At 35.5% G+C, this 17,369-nt stretch overlaps 1 protein-coding gene across 5 annotated transcripts in view; it reads left to right on the top strand.

Moving 5' to 3' along the window:
• Window positions 1-17,369, top strand: part of TMEM117 (transmembrane protein 117) — a 498,555-nt gene that overhangs the window by 323,104 nt on the left and 158,082 nt on the right. For all 5 annotated transcript variants that reach the window (XM_049102705.1, XM_035707068.2, XM_025477341.3 and 2 more), the window contains one exon: window positions 13,788-13,885. In XM_049102705.1, coding sequence (XP_048958662.1) covers window positions 13,788-13,885 — 98 coding nt within the window. The remainder of the gene's footprint in view (window positions 1-13,787; window positions 13,886-17,369) is intronic.

Genomic DNA, 17,369 nt, shown 5'->3' with positions numbered 1-17,369 from the left:
TCCATCTTGGGATGCCTGGGCGGCTTGGTGGTTGAGCATCTGCCTTGACTCAGACCCTGATCTAGGGGTCCTGGGATCAAGTCCCACATGGGGCTCCCCCACAGGAGCCTGCTTCTCCCTCTGCCTATGTCTCTGCCTCTCTCTCTGTTTCTCATGAATAAATAAAAATAAAATCTTAAAAAAAACAAACTCCCAATTCCATCGCTATGCTTTGTATTAGTTTTCTATTGCTGTCTTGACAAGTTAATAAGACCCACTGAAGTCAGAAGTCTGGGTGAGCTGCACTGGGTTCTCTGCTTAGGATCTCATAAGTCTGAAATCAAAGTATTGGCCATATTAGCTCTGATATGGGGAGGGTCTGGGTTAGACACTTCCAAGCTCATTCAGCTTGTTGACAGAATTCAGTTCCTTTTGTTTGTTAGGACTGAGGTCACTATTCCCTTACCCTGGCAACTCTCAAATCCCCCCAAATGGCCCCTTCCATCCCAGAAGAGACCCCCTCTTGCAACAAATATCCTTCAAGCTTCAAATCTGTCTGATTTTTTCTGTTACTGTTAAACAGTCTACGTGATCAAATTTGGTCAGTAATATTCTTTTTGCCATATAACATAACTAAGGGAGTGTAGTGCATCACAGTCACAGGTTCCACCCAGATCTAAAAAGGGAGGAATTACACCAGGGCAAGGACCATGGAGGATCATTTTTTGAGTTCTGCTTACCACATGCTGCTTTCAGGAGTCATGCCCAAAACCTAAAGAAAGAAAAAACTTAAAACTAAAAGAATGGAAGGGCAACCCTGGTGGTTTAGTGCTGCCTGTGGCCTGAGGTGTGATCCTAGAGACCCAGGATCGAGTCCCATGTCCCGCTCCGGGCATGGAGCCTGCTTCTCCCTCTGCCTGTGTCTCTGCCTCTCTCTCTCTCTCTCTCTGTGTCTCTCATGAATAAATAAATAAAATCTTAAAAAAAAATGGAAAACATATGCTAGGAAATACAACCCAAAACAAAAGAGACTTTGAAGCAAATTAGACTTTGTGGAGGGCAGGGGAAATAAAACACTTTTAGAGTTAAAGAGAGTTAATATATTATAATGAAAAAAATCACTTCATCAGGAAGGTGTCTAACAATTTTAAACTTATATGCACCCTGTAATAAACCTTCAAAATTTATAAAGGATAAATTGACAGAATTTGATATTTAATAAACCCACCACCATAATGTTTATGTTAAAAAACAAGCATTGAAAATGAATGAGGTAAGCATTCAGCATTAAGAACTTAGGGGAGAAAAGCCCCAGGAGAATCCATCAAAGTGCAGAAGGAAGAAGGTAAAGATAGCAGAAAGTAATTGCTATAGAAAGGTTTAAAATATTTTAGAAATTTGAGAAACCTAGTAAAATTGACAAAATTTTATAAGATTAATCAAAATTAAAAGATAAAAGTTACAAATAAATCATAAGAAAAATGAAAAAATTATCACTAGATATACAATGGAGATCAAAGATATAACTAAACGCTTCACTCTAGATAAAGCTCAGAAAAATAATAAGCAAAAGCATACTGTATTTTTATGGTTTTTTTTAAAAGATTTTGTTTATATATTCATGAGAGATATAGATGCAGAGACCTAGGCAGAGGGAGAAGGAGGCTCCATCTGGGACTCGATCCCTGGATCCTAGGATCACACCCTGAGCTGAAGGCAGACGCTCAACCACTGAGCCACCCAGGCGTCCCTGTAGTTGTATGTTTATACACAATACACATATAACTAATCAATATTTTATTATACTTATGGTTACATCCAGATGTAACCAGAAAGAAACAATGGAATGGTAATTCTAAATACAAGATTTAGAATTGTGGTTACCTCTTCTAGGGTAATTTGACCGCAGACAAGTAACAGAGATCTTAAAAGACTTTGCTTTTGTTCTACTTTTTATCCTAAGTAGGTAGTGGAAACATGCTCTACAATTTATTTTTCTTCTTTATTCCTTACATATATGTTATGTACCCTTTGATATATACATATAACATTTTTAATAACTTCAATTATTAATATGTAGCTACCTCTGATATATTGACAAAACAACAGAAAAGTTTGATTAAAATACACTAGGTTTATATTTTAAGCACGTGCCCTAAAATCAATATTTTACTTAAAGTATTTAAATGAAAATATGAAGTTTTATTTTTAGACACCGAATGCTGATAAGTAGAATTTCTTATTGCAAAGATACACATTCAGGTTATTGCTTTCAAATTTCTAAGCTTGTTATTATGTTCCCCAAATATTCAGCACATAACAGTATAATTATATCTGTCTTCAGGCAAAAGTAGAACATAGAGTAATGCTTGCTTAAACTTACAAACCACGTTACTTGGTGGTTGCCTTACTTATAATCTCTCAAATTCTGAAAACAGAACACAGGTGGTTATGTCAGATGGTTGACTATCAGCCTTTTCTTGGACTTATTAACAGTAGGAATGGCAACCCAGTCGAACTTCTTTTCATTCCACCAGCCTGTATAGCTTTGTACTTGTTACCTTGTAGCGTTGTCTGAAATATTTTGAGAATTGGTATTATGTGAGAAGTATGGTAGGCTACACTATTAGTGATGCTGGGTCTGGGAGACTGAGCCAACTCTTTTGACTATCAGTAAGACAAGGATATATATTAGGCATTTCATCCAGAAAACTGAAATGCTGGGATCCTTAAAATGAGATGAGTTTCCTTTTGAGGAGATGTTTGCTCTTTCTGTGTTCCAAAGGCTCCTTGGTTCCAATAGATCTTTTAATCACATTTCTAAAAGCACCCTTTATGTATCTCTCTATTGGTTCTCCATTCATATATATGTTCACAAAGCCTTCATATTATGGTACAGTCTTATAATTAATTTCTCTAATAATAATTACTTATTTATCTTAGCAAGACAGAGAAGATATGCATGCTGAAAACTACTCATTCTTTCAAGCCAAAAACCAAAAAATAAATGCTCAGCAGTGTAACACTGGGCAACTGTCATTTGGTAATTTGGCTACCCATAAAGAATAGCATGTCAGAAGGTGGTATAAATATTTTTCTGCTGGCTTTTTGCTCAGCAAAATCAGTAATCTTATGCTTTCTATTTATTCTAAATTATAATTCAATGTGGTGGAAAGCAAATTGTACTGGGGTATGTCGTAGTTATTTCTCATTTGTTAACACAGTATATGAAACTCTGCAGACCTTGCCTGGTAAGGTACTTTTTGATTGTGTATATTTCTGTATTCAGGTGATTTAGGTATCTTTTTCTAAATGCTTCTGTATTCTGAGACATGCCCAATTTCCTTACTTAATAATAAAACAGTCCATGACTCATTGTAAATCAGTAGGGATCCAGCAATAAGGTGCAATACATCACAAAAGCAGAACAGGCTATCATTGGAGATAATAAGCAGGTGCATTAATATTCATGCTTTATGAAACCCTGCTTGTGCTTCTAAAAAGCTGTAGAATACATTCTAGGTTTAATGTTCACCACTAGATGTTTGCCAGTGATTTTCAGGCACTTCTTGTGGCACTTCATTCAAGGCATATCTAGGTAATATAGAAAACGTTCCACCATGCTTTCCATTTACCTAATTGTATACTCAGCTAATGTTCCTTACTGAGCATGTATAATCCTTTCTGGTTGGACCTTGGGTCTTTCTTTGTCTCAGTGGGAAACACTGTTGTGTAAGACTGATTGTGTGTATGCATGCCTGTGTAGGTGGTATGGTGTGTGAGTTGGGGGCTGGGAGCCACCAAAAGGGAACAAACTACATGCATTGTCCTCTACAGCGCAGTATCTCCCTAGTGTTAAAGAAATGCAATTTAGATTTGTTTTTACATAAACTGACCCAAGACCGAGGATAAGAAAATAATGTTATGCTCCAAGGGATGCAAAGGTACCAACACATAAGGGTTCACAGGCTGGGCACTGTCCAACTCCCGAGGCTGCCATACGCCATCCTCCCCCAGAGTTGTTCAACACCAAAAATAAGACATATGGACATGTACTACTTTCCAGTCTTTAAAATATGTGATTCATATATGTCCTTACTTGGTTCATCTTTAAATACATTTGCAATAAACCAGATATATTGTCCACATGGACAACGTGAGTAAGTATGCATCTTAGGTTTAATATCCCTCTTGTTTGAAATCATATTTGATTTCTTCATTCTTGCATGAGTTGACAAAGATCATCCCTGCCTCTTTTTAGAATCTTAACTCACGTGTCCTTTGTCTTCCTACCTTTCCAGGCAATGAAGGGATGGGGTCGGGAGGAAAAGGGATACTCTACCATTCATGTATTCCTCCTCCTCCTACTATTCCTATCACCACTACTACCACCATATCTGTTAGCATCATCATCACCACTAATTGCTGGAGAAGCTTTAAATGCAGAATGACGAAAGAACTACTTGGAGTATGCTATTTATCCTAGCCTCTGCACTGGTCTGTTCTGTATTCTGTGTTCCTCTTGATTTCCTTTTTGTTCATTCATTCATCCATTTATCCTTTCATTTATCCACCCATTCAGTAAATGTTTACTCAGAGCTTGCAGTATGTTAGATATAATGCTAAGTGATGGGGACAGAGTGTGAACAAAATGGACAAGATGCCTGTAATCATGGAGCTTATACTCTGGGGAATGAGTGAATTAGCAGGGTTAATTCAGCTAGATCTTTTGCATTTTATAGAATCTCACATCATGGGGCACCTGGGTGGCTCAGTCGGTTGAGCACCTGCCTTTGGCTTAGGTCATGATCTCAGGGTCCTGGGATTGAGCCCTGCATCAGGCTCCCAACTCAGAGAGTCTGCTTCTTCCTCTGCTCCTCCCTCCCAGCTCATGCTTGTTCTCTCTCAGATAAATAAATAAATAAATAAATAAATAAATTAATTAATTAATTAATTAAAAAAATCCTTAAAAAAGGAATCTCACTTTATGTTCAGGATATAATTACTAATACCGGGATCTTTACTTTCTTCCTATTTTATGTGAAGAATTTATACAGTATCAGCCTTTGTCTTTATATAAAATCAGCCATCGATACATGGAGCTAGAGTTTCATGAATATAGTGAAGTTTCTTTCACACAATCTCTTAGGAATTTCTCAATTCCTCAATTCTAGCAAGCCTTTTGCACTGCTGTTTGGTGATAGAACATATTTGCATTAGAAGTTATGAAAATTTTGGGAGAAATTTGGGATATACAGCTGTAGTGTGGTTAAGGACTTTTTATTAATCTGCTTAGAAGCAAAGAAGTAAAATAAACACTTGAAAGAAATAACATGGAGCCCTGCTCACCAGCTTCTCCTCCTCCCCAGTTTAAGTGCTGACAGTTTCTTGCATCATTGGTTGTGACGTGTGGCTCATAATTCTCTGTCAGTGCTCATGTTCTTCATAATGATAAACAGTCTCTCCTTTTAGAGTGAGTATGTAAAAATGTACTCATTTTGATGTTGGCTTTGGCTATTGGTAAATGAATACATTTTGAACCATAATTCTTTGGGGAAGCAAAAGTCTTCAAACATTAAGTCTGCTCTTACAAATTAAAAGAAATTTGTAACTTTCTACCCTGAATGAACTACCCTAGGGAATTTCAAAGCATATGTCAAAATATGGATTTGCTTGGTATTGAAAACTTGGTATTAATTGCCTATTTGTACTTAGTAAGTGCCATGTACCGCCTAATAAATCTATCTAAATAATTTTTCTGGCATGTACCTGTATGTGTCTCAATGAAATTCAAATAAAAGTAACATCAACAAAACCAGGGAAAGAATATTGCAGTGAGGGGCCGTGTGTCACTAATAGTCTTGATTAACTTTCTTAAGTGGACAAGGAGCTAAAAAATAAAAATGTCTTGATCATGATAACAATTATACAAGGACCTTTATCCAAGATTTAAAAAGTAATTCTAGAAATCCATATAAATCATCTGTTGCTGATGGCATATTTTGCTGTAATTTTCATGAGATAAGAGACAACATCAAATTGGAAAACGATTATGACTGTTATTCTTGAGAGATGAAAATTCTACCTACTAAATGACCTTACAGCATGCTTAGCATTCCATTGGCTAAATACTTTTCACATTTCACTTACATAATAAATATGGGTAGCCAGATAACCTAATTAAAATTTTATATTATGACATATGCTGAATATAAAGCAAAGCTTTTCTTCAAAATCCTCTCTCAGAAAATCTGAAACTGCCTTATGTTCAAATTCCTGCAAATCTCATACTATGTTTAATTATTTTATTTTTAACAAAGTTGTATTTGGGAAACGCAATCCAAAACAAGGTTAATTACAAAGTGATTTTGAATGTTAATAGGTCATCTGATAGGTACTATTTTTAAAAAAAGAAGAATATCACAGATGCAGTAATTATTTTTAACAATATGGCTTCAAAATTGCCAAAAATATGTGTCACATAATAAGCCATTTAATAACCACTTTAAATAGCAATATAGAATTTTCATTTTAAAGTAGGAAGATTTTGGCAACCAAACAAAAGAACATGGAGTACGAGAATCAGAGATGCTAACTTTATCTTAAATAAGAGTAAATCGTATCTTTAACTCTGAAGCACAATCTGTGATTAAGGATTGCCAAATGTAGTGACTGTCAACCAAGTTTCAAGACAATGCTAAGAGGAGATACGGTGACTACTGATCTCAGGCAAAGTTGGCAAAGGACAGTTCTCCAAGGCAGGTGGTACTCCCTGAGAGGCCTGGAGCAATAGGGAGGGGAAGTGATGATTGTGATGATTGAGATTGGGCCCTGCCTCCTCCCCTTCCCCCACCCCCAACACTCAACAGGAGCCTCTTGCAGAATGCTAGTCCAGAAAAAACTCATTCAGTTGGCAGTCAGTTCCAAAGGAAACAGCATGAGCATTTTGTCTCTAAGAATAACAGAGGAAGAAAATAACAATTAAGTCCTGTAGCAGGTGAAGAACCCTTCACACACACACACACACACACACACACACACACACGAACTGAATCAGAGGAAAATTGTGCTTTTAAAAAGCCCAGTGAATTTAAAAAAAATTCGTGAAGTCATTGTCTATATAAGTTTTCAAAGCAATGATGCAAGAATTTTGCTTTGAGACAATAGAAGATGAAATGGGATGGTAGGCTGAGGAAAGAAATGCAGAAGAAAGAAAATTAGAGAAATAAAGATCAAATTGGATTCTCCACAAACATTAATCAACACACCCAAAATCGTGGTAAGGGACATGATTGAGTGAATGGAATGATAAGTTAGAAAAGGAAAAAGAAAAGAAAAGAAAGAAAAGTTAGAAAAGGAAGACAGAGAAAACCAGGATCTACAGAATTGTTTGTCTAAAGAATAGAACTGAAATAATGGAAAAGAAAAGGAGTAGTTAAGGATTCTCAAAAGATTTAAGAGAGTAGAGACTTGAATCTTTAGACTGAGAAGACCAATTGTACCTGGAAAAGTGACAGACAACAATCTTTAAACAGCAAAATTATTATACTCAAAATAGAAAAAAGAAAACTTTGGGCATCTAAACAATGAAAACCAGTTCACCTATAAATATGGGGGAAAATCCAGTTTTCAGTTTTTTTTTTCAGATTTCTCCATGGCATTGCTCAACAGTATGAATTCTTTGATTCTAAGGTTAAAAAAAGAGTGATTCAGTAATTTTGCATTCAGCCTCATTATTAGTCAAGTATAAAGAAATTAAACAATTGATTGGAAGCTACATTGTTATCATGATGCTTCCTGAAGAATATGTTGTAGAACAAAGTGCAAGCATTAGAAGTAGTGGAAAAACTCCAGCAGAAGTACAGAAAAGATCTCTGAGTTTTGTAGGACTAGAGTTAAAAGAAATGCATTGTTTCTGATTATGAATCAGAATATGAGTACTCCCAGACCTAAACAGCACAGTAATGATGTATAGTGTAAGAAAGTATAGTATTTTGATTTTCTCATCTTTTATAGATGAGGGAGGAAGATACCATTTAAAGATGATGAATAAAATAGGGATATGAGATATTCAAAGAGTCAAAAAGTTAATGGGTAAAATAATGTTAAGTATAATAAGATGATAGAAGGAAAGAAAGCAGAGGGAGAAGAAGTAAAAATTAGATAATTTGGCCAATGCTCATACTGGGGAGTAAATAAAAATCTGAATAAATAATACATATGTTAAATGAAGTTTAGTTATAAAAATAATAATTAGAACAACATAGGAACATTTCAGTGGAATGCACATAGTAAATATATGGCAAAAGAAGAAATTATTTATTTCAAATTCAAATTTATTTTTTTTATTAATGATAGTCTAAAAGGGTTTCTTTCATCTTTAAAACTTACTTGCAATTTTTTGTGCAGCCTGGGTGGCTCAGCAGTTTAGCGCCACCTTTGGCCCAGGGCATGATTCTGGAGGCCTGGGATCAGGTCCCATTTTAGGCTCCCTGCATGGAGTCTGCTTCTCTCTCTGTCTGTGTCTCTGCATCTCTCTCTCTCTCTCTCTGTCTCTCATGAATAAATAAATAAAATCTTTTTTTTTTAAATTTTATTTATTTATGATAGTCACAGAGAGAGAGAGAGAGAGGCAGAGACACAGGCAGAGGAAGAAGCAGGCTCCATGCACCGGGAGCCCGACGTGGGATTCGATCCCGGGTCTCCAGGATCGCGCCCTGGGCCAAAGGCAGGCGCCAAACCGCTGCGCCACCCAGGGATCCCCCAGTAAATAAAATCTTAAAAAAAACTTACTTGCAATTTTATCAAAAAATTCAGGGTTCCCTTAAAATTTGAGAAAACTTCTATCAATCTTCTTGCATACATGACCTGAAAGATTTAGAAGAATTTTCCAGAGACTAACTCTGGCTCTGTTGAAACCTTGCTTAAGAAGAAACTATGTAAATAGCTATATATGTACTGGTATATGATGATGTTCAAGATACACTGTTAAATAGAAAGAAGTTGCAAAATAACACGCAAAATTAATTATGTATGTTTGCTCATTAATAACCTTAATGCCTTTGCTTGTGTATTAAGAGAGTAGCACTTATTTCTCTTAAGTGATACTCTGCTACATAATAACAATCTCGAGTGGCCCTATGTAGCCATAGTTGTTATTACATTATGACCTTTTCTCTCTACTAAATCAGTATTTTTCACTAATATCGCATGCTTAACATTAAACTATATCAAAGAAGACTATAGATACAGTGTGTAGTACCTGTTGGTGAGTAGTTTATAATTAGGCTAAGAAAACAAAATGGGTAAAACTGGAGGATGATACAGGTTGCAAATCAGTGCTCATTTACATTACATGAATCCTCTATAAAACCATCTCGGATTATTGCCACCTTTGGCAGTAGGTTTGATTTTTCACAGCAATTTTAGTCTGGAACATATTTTAACACCATGCTATATCTTTATCAGTTTCTAATAATTCAACATACGATAGTCTTGTCTTTATGGAAGAGATGAGACTGCTTTCAAGCCCTTTGACTCTAAATCCAATTATTTAACACAGTCACATGAAGCAAAAGGTTTACGTGGACTCCCGGATGACAACAAAACATCAATAATTCTTAGAACATCTACTAATATCTAGTGTGTCCATATGATGAAACTGAGGGACAGAGAGGTTGATTAATTTGTCCCAAATCAAAAACTTAGTAAGAGACACAACTCGGAAGTCAGCCAGGAAGGCTAGTTCCAGAACTGGTGCACAGAACAGTGCGTTAGGTGTGTGACCCGGATGGGTTATTTTGTCTCATTGATTTCTCTTTCTCCCTTGGTGGACAGGTGAAAATAATGACTCACTTTATAAAGTTCCCATGATAGTTGTTAAGAAAAGTACCTCTAGGAGCTTTGTACTCCATGAAGTTCTATAGCAAATGTAAGATATTACTGTTGTCACTGCTGTCTTTGTGCTACCATTTTTACCCTCATGTCGTATCGGTTCCACTCGTAGGGAAGCAAAGTTTCCAGTTAGATTTATGTAGAGATAAATTGCTTTTACAATCACTTACTGACTTTTAAACCTCAACATTCATGTTCTCACTCAGATTACACAATACCCATGCCCTAAAATAGTTTCTATTCTGTGAAAGATTACCTGACAAGGCATAATGTGATAAGGGCTATAATGAAGTTCTGAGTTTGCACAGAGACCTCATAGGGATGAAGGCAAAGGCAAGGATTGTGATATTCAAAGAGTTAAAACAGATTCCTCCCAGCTTAGAAAGAAAGACCTGGGATTTCAAATTCTAATTATCTTCCTGTGGGAGAAGCATCAACAAGTTTCGTATTGTATTTATGCTACACAGCAACCTTTGTGCATGGTCTTCAGTCTTGCCTTTCCTGCATCTTTTCCCACAAAGACTGTCCTTGACCAACACCAGAAATGAATTTGATTTCTCTAATGCAGAAGGTAATTGGATTTTTCTTTATTGAATGCATCCCTTTAATGACTGTCTCTGCTCCTGCCAATTTAGCTGCAAGTGACCTGACATTGATCTGATGATATGACTTAAAATAAAGAGTTGGAGCTGGGGGTGTAAAAGACCAGCTGTCTGGCATCAGGGGGAAAAAATATGTTTTTTTTTTTTTTTCGCCTCATCTTGCCATTTTCCTGAGAAAATCCTTTATCCTTGAATGTCATTTTTACAAAATACGCTGCTGTAATAATTGGTCATACAGCAGCAGATTGCCTTCTTCTAGAGAATATAATAAGTATTTCCCAGAAAGTGCCCTGGAGAAAACATTGAAAATTGAATAAAATCCACCCAGTAATCATTCTGTTCCTTGGAAATATTTATTACCATGTAGATTCTTTCTGGAACAGGGTAAATATTGCTGAACAGAATTAATTAAATCTTACAAGGAACTGGTAAAACATGAAATATTTACTTAAGTATTTATTTACTTAACCTTGAGGTTTTGTAAAAATAAAATTTGACACAAGAGTTGCTATTCAAGAAAGTTACAAAGGGGTAGTGGATGAAATTGCTGTTTGGAAGAGTAACAATTCCTTCCTTAAGGGAAGCTATGATATAAAACTCTTTTTATGCCCAAGAATATATGGAATTTAAATTTTTCTCCTTTTGCCTTCATTCACTTTTTAGTAACAGTGTAACTCACTTGATCCATGCTCAAATTTTATTCTGTCAAGATAAAGATTCGTTCATTCTGACAGATAAGAATTCTCTTTGATTGAAGATGCAAAGCTTGGGCATTAGAGGGAGAAAATAAAAACTTGTCATTTTAAGTTGTAAAGAAGAAAATAATAGATGAGAAAATCGTAACTAAATTTCCTTTTAAAAACCGGTGAAATCAATGTTTTCCCTTTTGAATTTTTAGTGTTAGTTGCACTCACAGTTATCAATGTCATTAATAATTTCAAGAAGTTAACTGAGAGTTTGTATTAAAATCATTCATGGCATTTGTTGAATTTGAAGACTCAAAGCCACATCACACAAAACTATTGTAAGCCCTGTGTTAGAGCGGGCATAAATCTACAGTGTTGCTCAGTAAAGAGCAGTGAACTTCTTTTGGTTCTCGTCAACCAAGAGAAACTTGGGAGTTCTATTCCAAGAATTATCTTGAGAAAGAATATAAAGAAGAATTAAGAGTGAGTATTTCCTGGAGACTGGGCTCCTTAACCTCTGTTCTGATTGCAATTTAAATGAGCCTGTGAAGCCCTGGCATGCCTGTGAATGTTTCCAGAGAGCACTTCTTAGATGCTGGGTAGCACAATAAGATGGGCTTGCTTGAGAATTGATGTGCCTTCCACAGAAAGCCCAGGACGATTGAAGGGGTCATTGATCCAGAAGGACTCCCCACTGAAGAAAAGTCTTTCATCATAAATGATTAAATCTCACTAATTCCAGGCCAGGCCATTGTTGGAAGCTATACCTAAGTGCAATATTAACATCTTAAGAGCAAGATAAAGAGGGGCACCTAGGTGGCTCAGTGGTTGAGCATCTATCTGCCTTTGGCTCAGATCATGATCCTGGGGTCCCAGGATCCAGTCCCACATTAGCCTCCCTGCAGGGAGCCTGCTTCTCCCTCTGCTTATGGCTCTGCCTCTCTGTGTCTCTCATGAATAAATAAAATCTTAAAAAAAAAAGCAAGAGAGAGAAGTCTGTATTAATGGATGATGAAAATTCTTCCTCACTCAATTCAGTATATCTCATTCTATATGCATTTTCTTAATTTTGAATTAGCCTTGTTGGTTTGAATTTGGACATTATTAAATACAAATCCAATTAATGAAACAATATTCTTCTCTTGAAGGGAAGGCAGATTTTCTGGAAAAAGGAAAACGTGTGTGTGTGAGTGTGTGTGTACACATATACAAATATTTTTTCCTGTATCAGAAGAAAGAAGGAAATTAATTACCCACCCCATCAGATTTTTATAAATGCTTTTACAATAGGTTATCTATTTATGATACTTTGGACATTTTCTGAAATCATTAATATGGGTATGATCAATGAGCAATTTATTTTGTTAATGCATTTTTAAAAACTAGTGTTTAGGGACGCCTGGATGGGCTCAGTGGTTGAGCATCTGCCTTCCACTCAGGGCATAATCCCAGGGTCCTGGGATCGAGTCCCAGGGTCCTGGGATCGAGACACCTCTGTGTGTCTCTCATGAATAAATAAGTAAAATCTTAAAAGAAAATGAAAAATAAATAAAACCACGCATTTATATAAAATCATTTTGTCATTTCTTCATTAAGCGAATATCTTGAAGGCTTTTATATAAAAGAACCTTAGACATTGGAAGAGATATAGAGACAAATCTTCACCTTCAAGGATTTTGAAGCCTACTGAAGAGAGAACAGATGTACATAGTAAGTTAAATAGAAAGTGGAAAGTGGTAAGTGACATAAGAGGGACTGATCCAGAACTACAGTTGGAGTGGACTGTGAAGATGTCACAATGTGTGATGATGATGTGATTTTGCCAAGGCCTCAGAAGATGGGCAGACTGTGCAAGTGGGAAGGAGAAGTAGAATATTTTTTAGAAGAAAACATAGGACTGAAAATGGCAAGGAGGTATGAGAATACTAGGCTATTAAAATAAATATTCTATAAAAATGGGTCAAGTCTCATACTTCATATGTCATTTTTTTTAAGTCTAAAAGAATTATTTATGACAAACAGAGAGAGAGGCAGAGACACAGGCAGAGGGAGAAGCAGGCTTCCTGCAGGGAGCCCCATGTGGGACTCGATCCCAGAACCCTGGGATCAAACCCTGAGCCAAAAGCAGATGCTCAACCACTGAGTCACCCAGGTGCCCCCCTCACGCATCATTGAAAGAAAAAATAAGAGAGAAGGGAAGGTAATATTTTGACTAGTGATATAGGTAGAAATGTAGACATGTAGAGAAATAGTTGGATCTTGGAGTTTCTGATTTAGACAAGCAAAAACTATGGTATTTTATTTATTATGTATGTTTTGTGTCTATGAAGAGGTTAACAATTGCTTAAAGATGTCTCCTTATATAAGGTAATCTTGACTGATGTTTTAAAGCATAGTCTCAGTAGTTGACATGTTGGGTGATCTTAAATATATTCATTTGTTACATAAAGTCAAATGAACTACTAAAATTTTTAATTGAAAATGTATTCTTGATTTTGTCTCTGCATATATTCTAGTGTTAAGATACGTACATATTTTATTCTTGACAAAGTGTAAATTATATAAATATTTACACCTAAATGTAAGATTTCTGAAAGTGCTAAATAAATTTCTTTTATTGCTTCAGGTCACTGATATGATGCTTCAGGACAAGCCCTATCCTGATTGGGGAAAATCTGCAAGAGCTTTCTGGAAGAAAGGAAATGTTAGGATCATTTTATTCTGGTAGGAAATTATTTTGTTTATAGATTTTTGCCTTTCATCATTCACAAAGGACTTGAGTTGAATGTAGTTTTGTTTTAGATGCATAGAATTCTATGTTGAGAGGCATTTCCAGGGGATACTGTCTTCCATTTAAGATGATTAAAACCATTATCCTAATTATTTTATGAATTACTTTCTGCTTACACATTGTTGCCTATACACATTTACAAGAGATACATTTGCTAATACAGTAATACATATTTTACCAGAGGTAAGTAGGTTTTTGATTCAGCAAAAACAAGCTATAATTTTCATCAATGAAATCTGCTATAAAAATGTCTCCAGTAAATTCTAAATTTCCAGTATATTTGACAGGATATAATTTTGCTTTGAAGAAGTTATACAGAGAGAGAACCTCTTTACAAATCACATCTGGCTCATTGGCATTTCTTCTTTATGTAACTTCCTTTAGCTCTCTAGCCCAATCATTGCAATTACAAAATACTCCATGTCTTATAGAACTTTGTTTCGCATAGCATCACCACTATTTATGTGTATTTGAACAAGTTTAGACAGAAAACATCAAGAAGGGCACTTTTGCCTGACTGCGTGATACCACTCGACTATAGAGTCAGCCTGATATATGAAAGGGTGTGTGAACTAACACACAGAAGTGCTCGAATTGATGCTACCTTGTGCAGGGTAAATTCTATCCTGCTCACCTGCCCTTTGAAATGGTAGAGAAAAAAATGTGTTTGTTCTTGGATTTAATTCCGAGGGTTGATTTCTTTTTTCATGCACAGGCTACAAAAATCATGGGATGATATACACACTCTAAGCTATCTTTGGGCTTTAACACTGTAATTAAATGTTGGTAGATATATATGGCATTTTGAACTCAATTCTTAGAAGATAAACAAAAGTAGATTCCAAATAGTGTTGTAAAAATGAATATGATTTTGTGGATGTTTATTTAAGCCTTGTCTCTATAAGTCAAGTGTGGCCTATTTTTATGGTGCATTTAGCCTTTAATTTTTTTTTCCTGTGTGCAAGTTACCCATGCAGCTTCCCTAAATAATATAGGATATAGCTATAGAAAATATTTATTGAGCATATGTTTTGCTCTAGGCACCATGCTAAGTATTTAACATGCTATGTATTTGCTCACTTAATCCCAACAATCCTATAAGGTAGGCGCTATTGTTGTGAGCATAGGTCTCTGACTCCAGAGATCCAGTTTTACATCATTATAACTAGCCTACCTCTAAGAGAGCAAAGGATACATCAGTGTGCAAATTTCCAAATGATTTCCAAATGATTATCCTTAGTCTCTTTTTAGGTAATGGTGCTATATTAGCAATACAAGACTCTGGGGACACCTGGGTGGCTCTAAATTGAGCATCTGCTTTTGGCTTAGGGCGTGATCCTGGGATTCGGGATCTAGTCCCACATTGGGCCCCCCTGAGGGCGCCTGCTTCTCCCTCTGCCTATGTTTCTGCCTCTCTTTCTGTCTGTCTTTCATGAATAAATAAATAAATCTTTTTTAAAAAAGGAATACAAGATTCTGGGGAGTCATTAAACCCTGTAGAAATTTTATGATTTTAGGAATCATAATTTTAAAAAGATAGATGTTAATATTAAAAGAGTTTATGGACTATCTCTCTTAAAACAATATGAATTTACTATGTTTACATTAATTTTATATTACTTAATGCATCTTCAAAGGCAGCCTGCTAATTATGTTCAAGGTGGCCAGTGACTCAGGTCACATGTATAATATTTGCAAAAGTGAGTCATGCATATGGTAATCTGAAGGCCTCTCTGATTTTTGTCATTAGCTACTCTTAATTGCAATTGCTGTTTCAGAGGAGAGGAATCCATACTGGATTTTTCCTTAAGCATCTTAGTATGTTTTCCGTGAACATTAATATTCAGGTCTACGTATTACCATCCCTTTTATACAAATGGGTTTTTTTTTTGACAGATGTGATAACATAGCTCCAATTGATAACCTAGAGCATATTTTAAATACTATACAAATAATTTAATTAGTCACTGGCAAATAGATAATACTCTTGAATGGAGAGCAGTTCAGGTTAATAAATTCACACTGTTGTAGTCATTGTTTTTGTAAAATTATCAATTATTAGATGATATATTTGAGAGATGAGTTTTTATTGTCATATTTCAAAAGTAGTATTTCAAATCACGGAGAACATAAAATAACTGGAGGAAAATTTAAATGCTACTCTAAAAATATTTTTCCTATTTTATCCATTTCTATACAGTTAGATTATCTTGTCAACAGTTTTCATGGTTTTAAAAAAGGAAAATCCGATGCAAAAAGTTGAATATGGAAATTACGTGGGAAGCAATGAAATCTTCTGTTTTGTTCATACTTTTTGGATAAAAGAGATTTAGCAAGTATAAAGGGCATTTGTTTTTTTTTGTTTTTTTTTTTTTTAGCTCTAGGAGATAGCATACAGAAATCTTTGGCAAGGTTTCAAATGAAACAAAAGATAGTATTTACACACTGTGTGTTACCCACTCAAAAAGAGGGTTTTTTTTCTTTTGGTTTTGTCCCAGTTAAGGGAAGGGAGATGAGTGTGAAAAACCTATGCTAGAGAAGAAATTTTGCAAAGGAAGCTTTCATAAGTTACAATGTGATTATATGCAGCAGTTTCAACAGTACAACATGCAATTTTGTTCTGGTAAACTTACCTTTTACCAACATGTAGCTGCTTTAACTCATAAATGTCTGTCAGAAACTATTTCCTTTGCAGCAGTGGGCTGAGCTCTTACTTGATTCCTAGTGATAGATGTCCCTACATTGAAGAAAACGGTTCCTGTTTCTTTCTGTAATTGTGCAAAGATGAGGCTGCTATAGCACATGGATTTTGATGCCGGGGATGAGACTAAATTGTCGTCTGTGAAAAATACTAAATGAGAGAGGGAAGAATATTTATAGAACTTTCCTTCCAAAATCACTTTTCCAGCCCTTTTGTTAATTAAATAGAACAAAAACCTAAGAATGTAAATCCTAGGTTAATTCCATACACTGTTTTTATTTTCCAGAGGGGCTGTGAAAAACATTTCCACTCACTTGTATCTGAAGCAAATATACACATAAACATAGATATAAAAAAAAACAAGTAATATGCACCTGAAACTAATATAACACTGTGTATGAACTATACTTCCATAAAAATAAAGATATTAAAGTCAAGTAATATGATGTTTCTGTTAGCTCCTATTCCCCATTTTATTTATTCTCTTGTGATACATTTTGTATGTCTTTTGATGGGAAGTATCTTGGAATAATATTTCCCGAAGGCCTAGCCTAGCTTAAAAAAAAAAATAAGGGAAACACTCTCCTGTGATTAGTAGAGGAATTGGCAGAAGGAGGGATTGGGAAATTTGGTGTTTATTAGGGCTTCACAAATACTCCAGTTCTTTGCCTTCCAGACATAGGAGAGGATTGCATTTTTCTGTCTCCTCTGACCAC

The sequence above is a fragment of the Canis lupus genome, chromosome 27, assembly GCF_003254725.2.
Source record: "Canis lupus dingo isolate Sandy chromosome 27, ASM325472v2, whole genome shotgun sequence".
Taxonomy (NCBI): Eukaryota; Metazoa; Chordata; class Mammalia; order Carnivora; family Canidae; genus Canis; species Canis lupus.
This window is presented reverse-complemented; position numbering and strand designations above follow the sequence as displayed.